The sequence below is a fragment of the Sphaeramia orbicularis genome, chromosome 8 (assembly GCF_902148855.1).
Source record: "Sphaeramia orbicularis chromosome 8, fSphaOr1.1, whole genome shotgun sequence".
Taxonomy (NCBI): Eukaryota; Metazoa; Chordata; class Actinopteri; order Kurtiformes; family Apogonidae; genus Sphaeramia; species Sphaeramia orbicularis.
Window position 1 is genome coordinate 6,687,602 of NC_043964.1, and position 16,408 is coordinate 6,704,009.

The 16,408-nt window shown below is 39.8% G+C and overlaps 1 protein-coding gene across 1 annotated transcript in view; it reads left to right on the forward strand.

Annotated features, from left to right (window-relative positions):
• Positions 1–13,352, forward strand: part of sstr3 (somatostatin receptor 3) — a 16,976-nt gene extending 3,624 nt beyond the window's left edge. The window contains exon 2 of the mRNA XM_030140813.1: positions 11,578–13,352. Coding sequence (XP_029996673.1) covers positions 11,624–13,078 — 1,455 coding nt within the window. The 5' untranslated portion in view covers positions 11,578–11,623 and the 3' untranslated portion in view covers positions 13,079–13,352. The remainder of the gene's footprint in view (positions 1–11,577) is intronic.
• Positions 13,353–16,408: the final 3,056 nt, after the last annotated feature.

Consider the following 16,408-nt stretch of genomic DNA (forward strand, 5'->3'; position numbering starts at 1 on the left):
CATACACACACACACACACATACATACATACATACATACATACACACAGGACATACATACATACATACATACATACATACACACACACACACACACACAGTACATACATACATAAATACATACATACATACATACATACATACATACATACATACATACATACATGTTTTTTCATACAAAGTCCTCAGAGCTCCAGACCTTCATCTGTTTCTTCTGTCCTTGGTCTTTATGGACTGAATATGTGACAGACTCAAGTATCCATTACGCACTTCTGTTTTTTTGACCTTTAGTATATATCACTGAAGTTTTGCACATATGTCTAAAAAAGGAAAAGAGACTTGTGGTGCAATAATAAGTTTTAGCGGCAGGAGATGAGATGATGACGAAAAGAGATGTTTGTTCAAAAAAGGTTCCAAAACACTGACACAGAGCCTTTTACGATCAATAATTATCAGATAACGACACTAATCGGATACTGATCAGAGCAATAGTGTGGACGTAAACAGGTTCAGTGTGTTTTTCTGTTAAATGTTTGTAACGTGGCTCTCTCAGACTGAATCCAGACCAGATGAACCCGGTCACTGTGGGGTTTGTCCTGGTTTTCATCTGAAGTATCTGGAAACTGAGACAAGAAAATCTGCCCTGAATATTTCTGTCCGGCTTCAGTTCTTTGAGGTTTGTGTCGACCTCTCAAAGTCGACCTGACAGAAGGGTCGACGAGCTCAAAGGCAGAGCCGGACCGGTGAATTAAGTGGGTTTACAGAGTCCCCCCGGGTCCTGATGAGAGGCCTCCTTCAGTCCTTTCAAGCCCAGGACGGTGGACCTCTTGCTGGGTTCAGAGACGAGGGTCCGACCCTGGTTCATGTTCATCCATCAAACACACAAGGAGGTTCTTCCACCATGGATTAGACATCTGTGGACGGTGGTGTTAGTCTGGAACAGGCCCACAACACACACAACACACACAACACACACAACATACATAAAACATACAAAACACATGAAACACACACAACACACACAACATACATAAAACATACAAAACACATAAAACACACACAACACACAAAAAACATACACAACATACATAAAACATACAAAACATATAAAACACACACAACACACACAAAACATACACAACACACACAACACAAAAAAAACATACACAACATACATAAAACATACAAAACACATAAAACACACACAACACACAAAAAACATACACAACATACATAAAACATACAAAACATATAAAACACACACAACACACACAAAACATACACAACACACACAACACAAAAAAAACATACACACAAAACACACACAACATACATGAAACATACGCAAAACACACACACAAAACACACACAACATACATAAAACATACAAAACACATAAAACACACACAACACACACAAAACACACACAACACACACAAAACACACAACACACACAACACACACAACACACACAACATACATAAAACATACAAAACACATAAAACACACACAACACACACAAAACATACACAACATACATAAAACATACAAAACACATAAAACACACACAACACACACAAAACATACACACAAAACACACACAACATACATAAAACATACACAAAACACACAAAACATACACAAAACATATACAAAACACATAAAACACACACAAAACACACACAACACACACAAAACATACACAAAACATACAAAACATATACGAAACACATAAAACACACACAAAACGCACACAACATACACAAAACATACAAAACACACACAACACACACAAAACATACACAAAACACACACAACATACATAAAACATACAAAACATATACAAAACATATAAAACACACACAACACACACAACACACAAAAAACGTACACACAAAACACACACAACATACATAAAACATACACAAAACACACACAACATACATAAAACATACAAAACACATAAAACACACACAACACACACAAAACATACACACAAAACACACACAACATACATAAAACATACACAAAACACACACACACAACATACATAAAACATACAAAACTTATACAAAACCCACACAAAAAATACACAAAACACATAAAACATATACAAAACACATAAAACACGCACAGCACACACACAACACACAAAAAACATAGACAAAACACACACATCATACACAAAGCATATACAAAACACACACAACATACACAAAACATACACACAACATACACAAAACATACAAAACACACACAAAACACACACAACATACATAAAACATACAAAACACACAAAACATATACAAAAAATACACACAAACATACACAAAACATACACACAACACACAAAACGTACACAAAACACACACAAAATATACACAAAACATACATAACACACACAACAAACACAAAACACACATACAAAACACACACAACAAACACAAAACACACACACACAAAACATACACAAAACACACACCAAACACATTCAAAACACACATTCAACAAACACCAAACACACAGAGAACACACACCAAACACACACACACACACACACACACACACACACAAGCTGCTGTTCCTTCCCACCCACTCCGTCGACAGCTGCTTTCACTTGTTTGACGGCTGCTGTCGGTCGGTGGGTGTTTCATCCACTCAAATCTGAACTAATATGAGGTCGTTTATGATGATGAATAAAAACGGAACAGAAGCTTTTACACAAAACAAACAAACAAACAAAAAATGAGACAAACTGGAGGTTTTCATTAGTGATGTACCAATCTGGATTTTCTTTTTGCTTCCAATCCATTCAGATTTTTTTTAGGGTTAGTTTTGCCGATACCCATCCATTACCGACTTTTTACAATGAAATTTTGCTTTAAATTTGGAGTCATTATTTATCGGTTATTATTCTATTATTTTACTGTGGATCCCATTTGGGCTGAATGTGAATGTGAATCGTCTTCATGAACATTTTCTTCAAATATCTTCTCTGAAACTCCTGATCCGATTCATTTCTAATTTTATCTGCATCTTCTTTGGGACAATATTTACAAAATGTATTCACACGTTTGAGAAATTTAGGTTGTTGTTTTGTTTTTTTTTTACGCATTTTTTAAATATTCTAAGTGTTCCTTTCCTTCTACTGGTCCATCTGTTAATGGTTCAGAACATGTAAGTGGTTCTAGATATCAGTCTAGTTCCTACTGATCACTGATAGAAGTCATATCTGGACTGTGATTGGATGAGTTGAGTTCTCCTCCAGTGAAAGTCCCGCCCACTTCTATAGTTAGATTGATGTGCATCCAGACCACAGGACTGGAACCTAGAACAGAACCTGACATAGAACACATTCAACTGGTTCTGATCCACATAGAACAGACGCTGACGGACAGGGACACTGGAGACTGTTTTTATATTTATTTTTATCTCCATCGTCTGAAAACACGTCGTCTTCAGCTTCATTAGATCCACGTTGAGCCGAACCTCGTGTTCTGATCCGGTTGTCTTTTTTTTTTTTTTTTTTGTGGAACATATGTTGGATCCAACGGTTTAACTGTCAAACAAAACAAAGCAGAGTGTGAAACTGCTCCGATCCTGTCGCTTCGACGTGCGAATGATGGTATACGGTGTGAAAAGCACACGTGTGTGTCGTCAAAACCTGACGTTCACATGGAAACGGAACATTTTTGTAAATTAAAGGTGTGGTTTGTAAAATTGAAAAGCAAGAATTAATTACATAGAACAGTTTTATTTTGTCTGTAAGTTATTTTAGAGCGAAAAACTGATGAAATGAAAATATCTGCATGTGGTTCTTTATCGCAGACGCTGATGCTGAGGAACCTTCATGTCATTGTCATTAAAGTTATGTGAGTCTGTGGTTCCTCACCTTCAGGTTCTAAACACTCAAACACAGGCTTGTTCTCCAGAGGTTCTTTTATGGTTTCATGTCCACGTTGGTTCCGTTCAGATCAGTGGCGGCTGCTCGTCTTTCAGACAGGGGAAGCTCATTGTCGGCTTACATAAAAAAAAAAAATTAAAAAAAATTGTCAAGTTATTTAAACATACATTCGGCCCTCCGTTCCTTTTTAAGAAAATGCTCAGTGACCTTATCGTACCAGTAGGCGTCTTTTCCAGGGACTGGACCAGTGTCCTCTGAATGTCCAGCAGAGCTGGGCTGCTCAGACGGCCTTGGCCCAGTGTGTTGTGGGTGGAAGACTTCAGCCTTTTTAAACAGATGCTCCTTTTACTGAGACCTAGCCGACAGTTTGATTGATTTAACTATCTACAAAACGATATTAAACTCGAACAAGAAATGATTAAATTACGGAACTGAAACAAGAAAACACTGAAATTATGTTAAATTGAAACAAGGAAGTACAATGAGTGTTTTATTTACAGTGTAAGAAATGAACGAGTAATTTCGTAGTGGTTTCTCTCTCTCTTTCACAGCAGAATGTGCGACGGTATTAAACTGAACTGTGTCAGTGAAGGAGTAGATCTGAAAACAGCTGTCAATCAAACAGGATTCAGCCTTTCCACTGATCCTCCAATCAGCACGTGGGATTCTGGCGTCCGGCCCGGCCGAGCTCCGCCCATAGCTCCATTCACCCCCAGAGATGCCCGGCGTCCGGGGGCGGGACAACATCGTGGCATTTATCCAATTACTGTCCAGTTTAGAGTCAATGAAAAAAACTGTTCCACTCAGTCCCATTGAAGCCCAGGGACGGACACAGTCTGCAGACACATGCACTGAGCAGAGATGGAGGAGAAAACAGAGACACGGGAATGGAGGAGAAGTGAACGACATCCAGTCCGTTGGTTTGTGATAAAGCTGATTCTGAACGAACTCATCTGTGAGATGAACGTGTTCGAACACATTTGTAGTCAATGAAATGTCAATACAACCGAACAGATTTAACCATTTAATTTTCGTATTTTTGGGGGAAGCCGGGCTTCCACTGCAGTCTGTGAGAAATCACCACTGGATCAGATCTCTTTAACCCTCATGTTTCTCCTCTGGCTCCCCAGAGGTTCTTTTATGGTTTCATGTCCACGTTGGTTCCGTTCAGATCTCTTTATCCATCATGTTTCTTCTGCGTGGGCTTCAGTGTTTCCTCAAGTGTTTGTCCAAATACAAAGGAGGCTGAACTGATAGTGCGATCAAACAAACCTCCAAACGTCCTCGACCTCGTCCTCGCCGTGGCTTCAACCTGAACACATGATACAATCGACCAATAGAACAGCAGATGGAACGAAAATGCTCAAATAGTTTAAAACGGAGCCTCATTTATTCACCTTCACAGACCCAGAACTTTTTCTGTGGAGACATCCAGATGAATGGTTCCAAATATGGAACCATTCATCACCATTTAGCATTTAGTCGTCTGCATGTTTCAGTGTAAATCCTGTTTTTCTCCTGTATTTAATTCTCTGATCATGTAGATGTTCATTTACCCACAAAGACCCACTGCTGCTTTTGTGGCAGTTCCAAAGTAATGTTTTTTTCTCTTCATTCAAATGTTCTTATGTGATTTAGCACCGTTTATGACCCCGCCCTCCCAAGGGGAGGAAAGGGGTACTGTTTTTGGTTTGGTTTGTTTGTTTGTTAACACTTCAGCTGTTTTTGTTTTGTTTATTTTTTCATTTATTTTAATCTTTTTTTCATGTCATTTTGGTGAATTTTCTGTTTATTTTTCACATTTATTGCTTTTGTTTTATTCATTTTTGTTCATTTTGTTTATTATTTGTTTATTATTAATTTTTTTTGCTTATTTTTCCCACATTATTTTGTATTATTTGTTATTTATTTCACATTATTTCTTTTTTTTTTTGTCTTTCCATCATTAACTGAACATAAACCATGTGTCTCCGTCCACTGTCATTGATCCAACTCCAGTGGTTTTACCATTTGTTTTTCTTCATTTTGTAGTTTATTTTCTCAATTTTCTTGCGTATTTTATTATTTATTTCTTCAATTTTGTTCAGTTTGTGGCTTATTTATTTCATGTTTCTTATTATATTGTTTTTTTTTTATTCATTTAATTAATTTTGTTGATCACTTTGACTGTTTTGTTCATTTTGTTGCTTATTTTATTCTTTTTTTTTTTTCTTCATTTTAGTACATTTTTTTGCTTATTTTTTCCACATAATTTCTTATTTTGTAGTTTGTTTGCTTTTTTAACTCATATTTGTTCATTTTACTTATTAATATAAAACCAAGTGCATCCATCCACTGTCATTTGTGAGTTTTAGCCCAGATACTGAAGAAACAGTGCACATTTTATTTATCAGTGTAACATTTTAAGTCTGTTTTTTTCCTGTGTCATTTACATAAATCTTTATCTTGTGTTCATCTTTTGTTTCATATTCACTAAGGGATCGTCTTCTATGCGTTTGAGCTTCATCTCCTTCTGTTCATTTCCTATTTTCTGCACATATCAGTAAATATGTTGGAATTTCTCCAGTTTTGGTTGAAATCAGTGCTGATGTGAATTCCACCTTTAATTTTCAGCATAATTTTTGAGAATGTGTCTGACTTTTGTGGCGTATTTTTGCTTTTTTTCAAACTAGTAACATCTTTTTTTTTTTCTCCATAACTGTTTTCCTTCTGTTCTGTTTCCTGGTTTTTGGATTTTTCACCTTCACAGCATCATGTGTCGTGTTTGTTTTTACCCTCCGTTGCATCTAAGTGGTTCCACGTCTGAACACATATTCGTTGCTGCTCCTCTGGGTCTTTGACCTTTGACCCTTTGTGTTGTAGTAAATGTCAAACAGAGTCTGATACTCAGATGAAGTCTGTTGCTGAAACCTTTAGCTCCACCTCCAGCATCAGAGTCATTTATTTATTTATTATAAACCCTCTGGTGTTATAGATGACCATTAATCATCTAAAGCTTAAAATGTCAGAATGTTTTTCATACAGTTTATATTTTGGAACTTTTTTTTATTTCATCAACTTCAGCCATAAACAAAAACACCAAATACTCAACTGTCATATTTTAACCCTTTAAATGACATGATTGTGATGGAAACAAACCATATTTTTGATGAAAAAACACAAAAAACTTTTCTTTTTCTCTAATATTCTACATAAAAATTGTATTACTTATTTTTGATTTAATTTTTTAATCCTGTCGGAGGTGAGAAAATTAAAGATGCAATGCTACAAAAATAGACACAAGATAAAAAAAAAATATATATATATATATATAAAAAGAGACGAAATGAGACATAAAAGTTGTACCAAGGCTTAAAGACACAACAAGATTAAAAAAAAACAAAAAAAAATACAAGATGAAGATTGATGCAAAAAAAATAAGAAAAGCACTCGGAGAGCGCAGACCTCTGCCAAGGCCGATCAGTACACCCATCACCAGCAAAATTTAATCATTTCTTCCTTGTGTCAGTATCAACATTTCCTGAAAATGTCATGAAAATCCATCCATTACTCTTTTAGTTATCTTGCTAACAGACAGACAGACAGACAAACCCCCATGAAAACATAACCTCCGCCGTTAAACTTGGCGGAGGTAATAATTCATTGGAAAAAAGACGACAGTTAAAGATGCAACAAGATAAAAACAGGCATGAGGCGAAAATGTAAGAAGATGAAAACAGTAGAACATAAAATAAAACAAAGTAGAAGACAAAATCAGCATGAAACCAGACGCAATGACCCAGTCCCATTTCACCCCTTGGCCCCTCCCTCTTAGTATCAACATTTCCTGAAATTTTCATCCAAATCCATCCATAACTTTTTGAGTTATCTTGCACACGGACAGACAGACAGACAAACAAACCAAACCATAACCTCCTTGGCAGAGGTAAAAAAAGTTGGTCATAAATCAGTTAAAGGTAGAAATAGAGGAACATTTATCTGGGCAGTGCCACAGAAGCAGCTCTGGGTCTTTAAGGGTTAATATTAATAATAATAATGTCAAGTGTCTGATGATGGTTTCATGTCTCATGTCTCTGGTCCTGGTCATGTCTCGTCCGGGACCAGGACACCAGGACAGAAGAACCATCCTAGTCTTCGTCCTCCTGCTTCAGTTTATTCGTTTCTGTTTGATTTACGACACTCATCTCTTTCCTCCCGTTTCCATGGCGCCGGAAACTGGTAAAAGTGAAGCGTCTGTAATGAGCAGAAATGAGGCGATATTGGAAAATGATTCATGGAACGATGTGTAAAAAGTCCTCAGGCCTGGAGGACAGACGGGGGTCGGTTGGGTTTTTTTTTTTTCCCTGTTATTTGTTCGTGTGTTTTTCCGATTAGAGTCCAGAGACACCGTGAGGTGTTTACGTCGACGCCGTCGCCGTGACAACGACCCTTCAATCAGTTTGTTTGATGAAGTCGATCAGCGAGGACACATCTGGGCCTTTCTCACTGTTGGTTTTGTGAAGGTTGGACGACTGTTAGAAGAAGCAGAGGATCATGGTCCTAAACAGTGGTGCATTCTGGGAAATGAAGTACAAGCACGAAAGCACAAATACTCAGACAGAAGGACAAAGTTAAAACAAATAAAAGTAAACCGGGCAGGGATTTAATGTAAATGTATTTAATGGAACAGTTCAGAAAATGGAAATATCTGCATTTGTATCCACGATGACGGTTAAGAATAAGAATAAGGATAAGACGGACGAGATGAAACGAGATGCAAGAAGATGAAAGGAGACGGGGGAATAAACACAACAAGACAAAAAGACACAAGAAGACAAAAAATACGAACAAGGAGACACAAAACAAAAAAGATGCAAAGATTAAAAAAAAAAAAAAAGATGCAAAGATATGAAAGAGAGATATGAGACCAAAAAAAAAGATGCAAAGGGACAATAAGAGACACGGAACAAAAAAAGACGCAGAGACAACACAGAGACAAAAAAAGAGATACGAGACAAAAAAGATTCAGAGACAAAAAAAGAGACAGGAGATAAAAAGAAAAAGACGCAAACATATGAAAAAGACATATGAGACAAAAAAAGACACAAAGGGATGAAAAGAGACATGGGACAAAAAACAACTCGGAGACAAAAAAAAGAGACACAAGACAAAAAATAGACGCAAAGAGACAAAAATAGACACACGAGACAAAGAGGCAGATGAAAAATGGATGAAAAGAGATGAAAAAGAGACATGAGACAGAAGACAAACAGTAGAAGTATGAAACTGATGTGTTTGGAAGATGATGAAAACTGATGAAGCAGAAGAATAAAGTAAAAGGGACGTAATGATAGAAGTCCAATCCACCAGACCTGATATGGGAGCAGACCTCTGCCCCCCAGTCCCTGTGTCCTCTGGTCCCTGTGTCCTCTGGTCCCTGTGTCCTCTGGTCCCTGTGTCCCCCGGTCCCTGTGTCCTCTGGTCCCTGTGTCCTCCGGTCCCTGTGTCCCCCGGTCCCTGTGTCCCCTGGTCCCTGTGTCCCCCGGTCCCTGTGTCCCCCGGTCCCTGTGTCCTCTGGTCCCTGTGTCCCCTGGTCCCTGTGTCCCCCGGTCCCTGTGTCCCCCGGTCCCTGTGTCCCCTGGTCCCTGTGTCCTCCGGTCCCTGTGTCCCCCGGTCCCTGTGTCCCCCGGTCCCTGTGTCCTCTGGTCCCTGTGTCCTCTGGTCCCTGTGTCCCCCGGTCCCTGTGTCCTCTGGTCCCTGTGTCCTCTGGTCCCTGTGTCCTCTGGTCCCTGTGTCCCCCGGTCCCTGTGTCCTCTGGTCCCTGTGTCCTCTGGTCCCTGTGTCCTCTGGTCCCTGTGTCCCCCGGTCCCTGTGTCCTCTGGTCCCTGTGTCCCCTGGTCCCTATGTCTTCTAAAGCCCCTAACACTAACCCATAGGACTGGGTCTTTTGGACACATTCCACCACACTTTACAGCAATAATGTGTTCGACCATCTTCGCTGATGTAGAGGCAGACGTCGTCCTCGTCTGCTTGACCTTTAAACTCTGATGTTAATTAAATCTGTGGGAACGTTCACTGTTTAATTTGTCTGTTGGATCAACACCGTTCAAAGGCTCGTTATCGTCTCTGAAACTGAAAACCTGTTCCAGCGTCGTCCTTCTTTTGTCTGGTCGTATCGGCGCCTCCTTCCTGTCGTGAACATCGTAAACATACCTTATTGTTGGGGGGGGGGGGGGGGGGGGCACACGGAAATTCATCATTGACAAAACATGCTGCTTGATATTGATACTTATACGGACTAACAGCCCCCATTTCGGTCTCTGCCCCCCCTCTCAACTTTTTAAGCCTTAGGGGTCTGAATCTATTTTGGCTGTTTTTCAGTACTTTTGATTTTGCCTTTATATACTGTACACAGAAAGGTTTATTATACCTATGTTTAGTATCTTTTTTTTCAGCACAAATTCATCTATCTCATCTCTATTATTTTTTTCACTTTAACCTACTCTAAAAACATAAAAGGACAAAAATACACAAAAAATATAAAATCTAATTTGAAAAATATATATAATTTATTGCATAAAAAACACACAGATGCTTAACAAACCTTTTCAAAGACTTCAAAAGTGAATATTGGTTCCACATTTTAGGTACATAAAATTAAAATTGTAATAAATTAAAACTATACTCAAATATTTGATATAAAAGTATATCTTTACATAGGTGTATTCTACAGTTTTCTCACCCCCCACCCTCCCGGTCCTCCTGGTTTCCACATCCAGTTCAGGTGGTTGTCATCCTCACCCTTACCTGTAATGCTAATGCAGTCTGTGGATTAGAATCCACAGATTCGGCCATTTTTTTTCTGTTTTGAAAAAGGACAAAAAATGAAGAGCATATTGTCAGAAATCTAACGCTTGCTTCATATCGCTATAATAACGCTATATTGTGTGTTCGCTCCAGTTTCAAACCGTCATATCTCCGGTTGCATTTGCTCTATCAACATCAAATAATAAGTAGGAGAGTGTTTCAAGTCCACACTTTCAAATGCAGTTGTCCCCAGTGGTCTATGTGACCGACTTCTGACGCTACAACATGTTGAAAATGTCATGTGACTCAGTCTTGGGGCCATGACCATGGATCCCTAAGGGTTAAGAAACCAGATGGTTTTATGAAGTTTTAAAAGATTTCCAAAAGATGCAGAGACACACAAAAAATGACACAAAGAGACGAAAAAAAGACAGAGATGAAAAGAGATGCAACGAGAAAAAAAAAAAAAAAAGACACAAAGAGATTAAAAAAGTACGTTCATTTTTATTTTGTTCTTCATTTGACCTTTATTTAACCTGGTAGGTCATTTTAGAACCTGTCTTCATTCACACAGATGACCCAGAGGCAGCAGAACAGGCAGAAAAAACAGAAAAAACAAAGAAACAAGTGACAAAAGTGTAAAATGAGTCATAATATTGAGTTTTATTTACAGTATTTACATTGGTATGTTTTTAAGAGAAGTCGTCTTTAACAGTCAGTGCATTTTCACTCGTACGTCTTCAGTTTGTGAGTTTTGTGTCAAACTGTTTCATATCAAACGTCCTCGTCAGGCTCTCAACGCCTTCGTTTCACTCTTTTCTGCTCGAACAGACTGGAAAACAGCAGCTGTTCATTCACACAACTGATGAATTTTTCTGTCTCCCACAGAGCAGATGGGCGGGAGCTGAGAAGGCGGTGACACAACCAGCTCATCATGGCCGACATGGCTTCGCTGCAGATGACGGACGACACGTGGGCGAACGGCAGCTCGTCCGACCCCTCGCCGGGCCTCCCCCTGTTCCTGTTCATGTTCAACGACAGCATCCTGAGCGACGCCAACGCCACCAACTGCACCAACAGAACCTGCCTGGACGAGCCCATGGGTCCGGGCGTGGCCGGCGTCCTCATCCCCCTCATTTACATCATCGTCTGCGTCATCGGATTGGGTGGGAACACTTTGGTCATTCACATCGTGTTGCACTACTCCAAGATCGAATCTGTCACTAATATCTACATCCTGAACCTGGCCATCGCCGATGAGTTGTTCATGGTGGGGCTGCCGTTCCTGGCGGTTCAGAACACGCTCCAGTCGTGGCCGTTCGGACCCGTCATGTGCCGCCTGGTCATGACCGTCGACTCCATCAACCAGTTCACCAGCATCTTCTGTCTGACGGTGATGAGCATCGACCGCTACCTGGCAGTCGTCCACCCCATTCGCTCCTCTAAGTGGCGCCGCCCGAAGGTGGCCAAAATGGTCAACGGCACCGTGTGGGCGCTGTCGTTTCTGGTCGTCCTGCCCGTTGTCATCTTCGCCAAAATCCAGAAACCGGGGGGAACTTGTAACATCACGTGGCCGAAGCCGGCAGACATCTGGCAGGCGGCGTTCATCATCTACACTTCCAATGTTGGTTTCTTCTGCCCGCTGCTCATCATCTGCCTCTGCTACCTGCTCATCGTTTTCAAGATCCGCAGTTCGGGCAAGAAGGTGCATGCCACGTCGACCAAGCGCAGGAAATCCGAGCGCAAAGTGACGCACATGGTGGTGATCGTGGTAGCGGTGTTCGTCTTCTGCTGGCTGCCGTTCTACGCCCTCAACATCATCAACCTTCTGGTGGTGCTGCCGCAGGAGTACCAGGGGCTCTACTACTTCGTGGTGGTGCTCGGCTACGCTAACAGCTGCGCCAACCCCATCGTCTACGGCTTCCTGTCGGACAACTTCAAGCGGGGTTTCCGGAAAGCACTCTGCCGTTCCACGAGGAAGGTGGAGAACCACGAACCGATGGAGCGGCAGCAGCAGCAGGATGAAGGCCGGCGGGCGCTGATGCCCCGCGAGAGCCTGAGGCGGGTCATCAGGGATGAAGAGGATGACGAGGACGAGGATGTGTCCGAGATGACCGAGATCTACAGGATCGCCCAGAATGGAAACTGCAGCTTCCAGACCAACGCTTCGCAGCCGCTGTTCTCCGAGAGGCGAGCGACACCAGGCGCCACCGAGGCATCAACGCCGGAGAAGAAAGACAAACCCGGAGACGCCAAAGTCAAGGAGTCGGCCAACGGATCAACGCTGACGGTGCCGCTGCTTCTCAACGGGACAAAAAACGGAAGCATCAAAACTCTACCAGAGGAAAATGTGGAACAGGGAACCTCGTTGGAGATAAGTTACTTATAATGTAGGATGTAAAGCATCAGAACGTCTTCACAGCCTCTAAACGCCAAAAAATATTTCCGATGAACCCGTGAACGAACGTCCTACAAACTGGTTTTATGATCAAAGTTCAGAGGGTGAACGTCTGAGCATCAACCGGCGGCGTGGACGTGTTTGTGAGCTGTATATTCTGTACAAATGCACGTCTGAATGTACTTTTACCGCTTTGTACCTATGGCATTTGTTTTAAATCCGTGTATCGTTTGTTCTCTTCATATTCAATTGAGAATCCATGATCGGAAAATGAAAAAAATTACTTGTTTGTCATTCTTTTGACTGTTCACCCAAATTAAAAATTGGATAAAATCAAATGGACCAAATGTGGGGTTTCATGTTGACATTTTCTATATCTGATTTGGTTTGACCCAGAAGTTCCTGACTTGTTGGTGTGTTAGTTGAAGTGTCTTCTCCTTACATTGTCTACCGTGGCCCCACTGTATTAGACTAAACAACAATACCTGGAAAATCCTGTCCATTTTTTCAGTTGTCATGTCGTCCTCCTTCATAGTAACGCGTTTGCTGCCTCTGAATCAAGGTTGTTATCATTAACGAAAACTAACGAAATGACGAAAACTAGAATTGAAAAAATATTTTCATTGACTGAAATAATAAAAATTATAATAAAAGAAAAAACGATAACTAACTGAAACTGTTGTGTGCTTACAAAACTAACTAAAATGTATAAAAATTATGGATAAAATTCCCTTTGTTTTCATCTTTGTCAATGTCGGATTGATACGAAATTGATTAATTTCGCCCAAGCAATTTTAGCTGATGACACCATACAGCACTTCACGGTCCATCACTTGTCATCACTTTTTGTTAACAGTTGTCTTCTCATCCCCACTCTACCTGGAAACATGGAGACTAAGGGGCCGTTTACACGGCGTCGGATTCAGTCGACTCCGGGAAGATTTCATCGTGGATTAGCCTTCTGTTAACATGGAAACGGTGCCTAGAGTGCCTGAATCCGGAAACTTTTGATACCAGGGTCCAGGGTGGAACGTTATCGATACGCTCCGCATTCCAGCTCCGTGTTAACGCGAGTCGGAGCGTTCCGGGGTAAAATATGACGTCATCGCATGTGCGCGCAGCCAAGAACCGCCAGTTAACCCACTCCAGGCCAGTTGGTGGCGGTAATGCGCCTCCAAGCTGGTTTGCCAGCCTCTATGACACAATAAAGCTGCAGAAAAAGAAGGAACAACCACAACAACAATGGCCGGTTTCAGAACAACATACGTGCTGCTAACTGTGCTCAGCTCGTCTGTCCAGACAAAGAAGTCCTGCGTCTTTGTACGACCACTCACCATTGTTGTTTGTAAATAGTGTTGTCCGCCTATTCTTCTTCTTCTCATTTAAAGGCTGTCTAAACCGGAAATCGTTTGTGCGCAGGCGCGTGTTTTACCGCCACTGTTTCACTACAGCTCTACATCGCCAGCTACTGGTCTGGCATGGCCACTACAGCGTATTCAGCCGTCCTCGCGGACTCATGTGAACGCAGATCGTTATCATAGCGGCTTCGTCTTAACGCGGAATGATTTTATAACGCAAAGGAGAAATCTTTGCGGAATTGGATCTTAGTGTTGCCGTGTAAACGTAGCCTAAAGAGTTCTGTCTGAGATTTATTTGAATACGACAGTGAAGAAGATAAAATATATGAAAAAACTAAACTAAACTAAAACTAAGCATTTGGAAAATAACAAAAATTAATAAAAACTGGTAAACCTGCTCTAAAAACTAATTTAAACTAATTGAATTAGAGAAAAACTAGAAAAGCACTCGGAGAGCGTAGACCTCCACCAAGGCAAATCAGTCCCCCCCCCCCCGATCACAAAATTTAATCATTTGTTCCTTGTGCCAGTATCAACATTTCCTGAAATTTCCATCCAAATCCGTCCATTAACTTTTTCAGTTATCTTGCACATGGACAGACAAACCAACGCCGGCAAAAACATAACCTCCTTTGCGGAGGTAAAAAGTCAAAACTAAATAAAACTAAACTATAATGAAAAATCCGAAACTATTATGATCTTGGTGCGTACAATCGAAAGAATGAAAAAAAAAAACTTGATTTTTGATTTGTACATGAGTAATGAAATAACAAGTCATTTTTTTTCGTATTCCAATTGTGGATTCTCAACTGAATATGAAAAGAATGAATGATGCACAGATTATTTTGGAATGTGAAGACCAGATGTTGTAAATTGTGTCAAATTGAGAAAAGATTGAGAATGTCCTTGAAGATATTTTATCCTCCTGAGACCCAGCAGTACATTTTCATCCTGTGTAGGAGACGGGAGATTCACAGATTTACCAAAAAACAAAAGAAAAATGCAGTCAACTGCAAAGGACTTTCCATAAAAAAATAAAAAATATATATATGAAAAATACAACAAAACAGTTGCATTATGCCGTTTCTAATTAAAACAATTATTGAATGTAAACTTTGACTTTTGTGAGTCTCAGGAGGATGTAAATGAATGTCAGTCGATTCAAGATGTTTTATTGAATTGACAAAGATCCTTGTTTTATCAATGAAATACAGAATATTTTAGAGCTTAAAGGTAGGGTGGGAGGTCCTGGAAAAAGTATTGGAGCTAGCTACATTATGAAATTACACAATTCAGAAGTCGAAACCCGCCCCCAAAGCCACACCCTACCATCGGAAACACTGATTTCACTATTGTGTTTGTCGGCAGAACAGCCCCAGTTCATACCCGTTTGACTAACGTTACATTTCCTACTGATTTATGTTAGCAACAAAACAGCTTACCAGTGAACTTTCCATCCCAAGATAGCTAACATTGCTAATATAATTTTTTTTTTTTTTTTTTTTTTTTTTTTTTTTTTTTTTTTTTACAATTTTACATTCAGAGGTGTTGTTTTTAATGACGAAATATATGCACAAGTATACAAACATTTGAGGATGGAATGCAATTATAACATTCATATCACTTTCCATCCAGAGGTTTTTTTTTTTTTCTTTTTTTAATCAAACAATGAACAATTGAACAGTATATATACATAATTGTATACATCAAAGTAGGATTTTAAAAAAAATTACATTTCACAATATATTTTACATTTCAAATATACAGAAGCCAATGTAAGTAAAAAATAAATAAAATAAAAAAGCTTTAGGTACGAATTAAATATGATTGTATACTTGACATAGTTTTTTGTTTTGATTTGCTTTAGAGTTTATAATGTTCTTTAAATTTAAATAATTGGAAAAAAGGGCTGTAAAGACAATAACGTTTGGACACCGGTGTGCAAATTTAGTGCAATGAATGT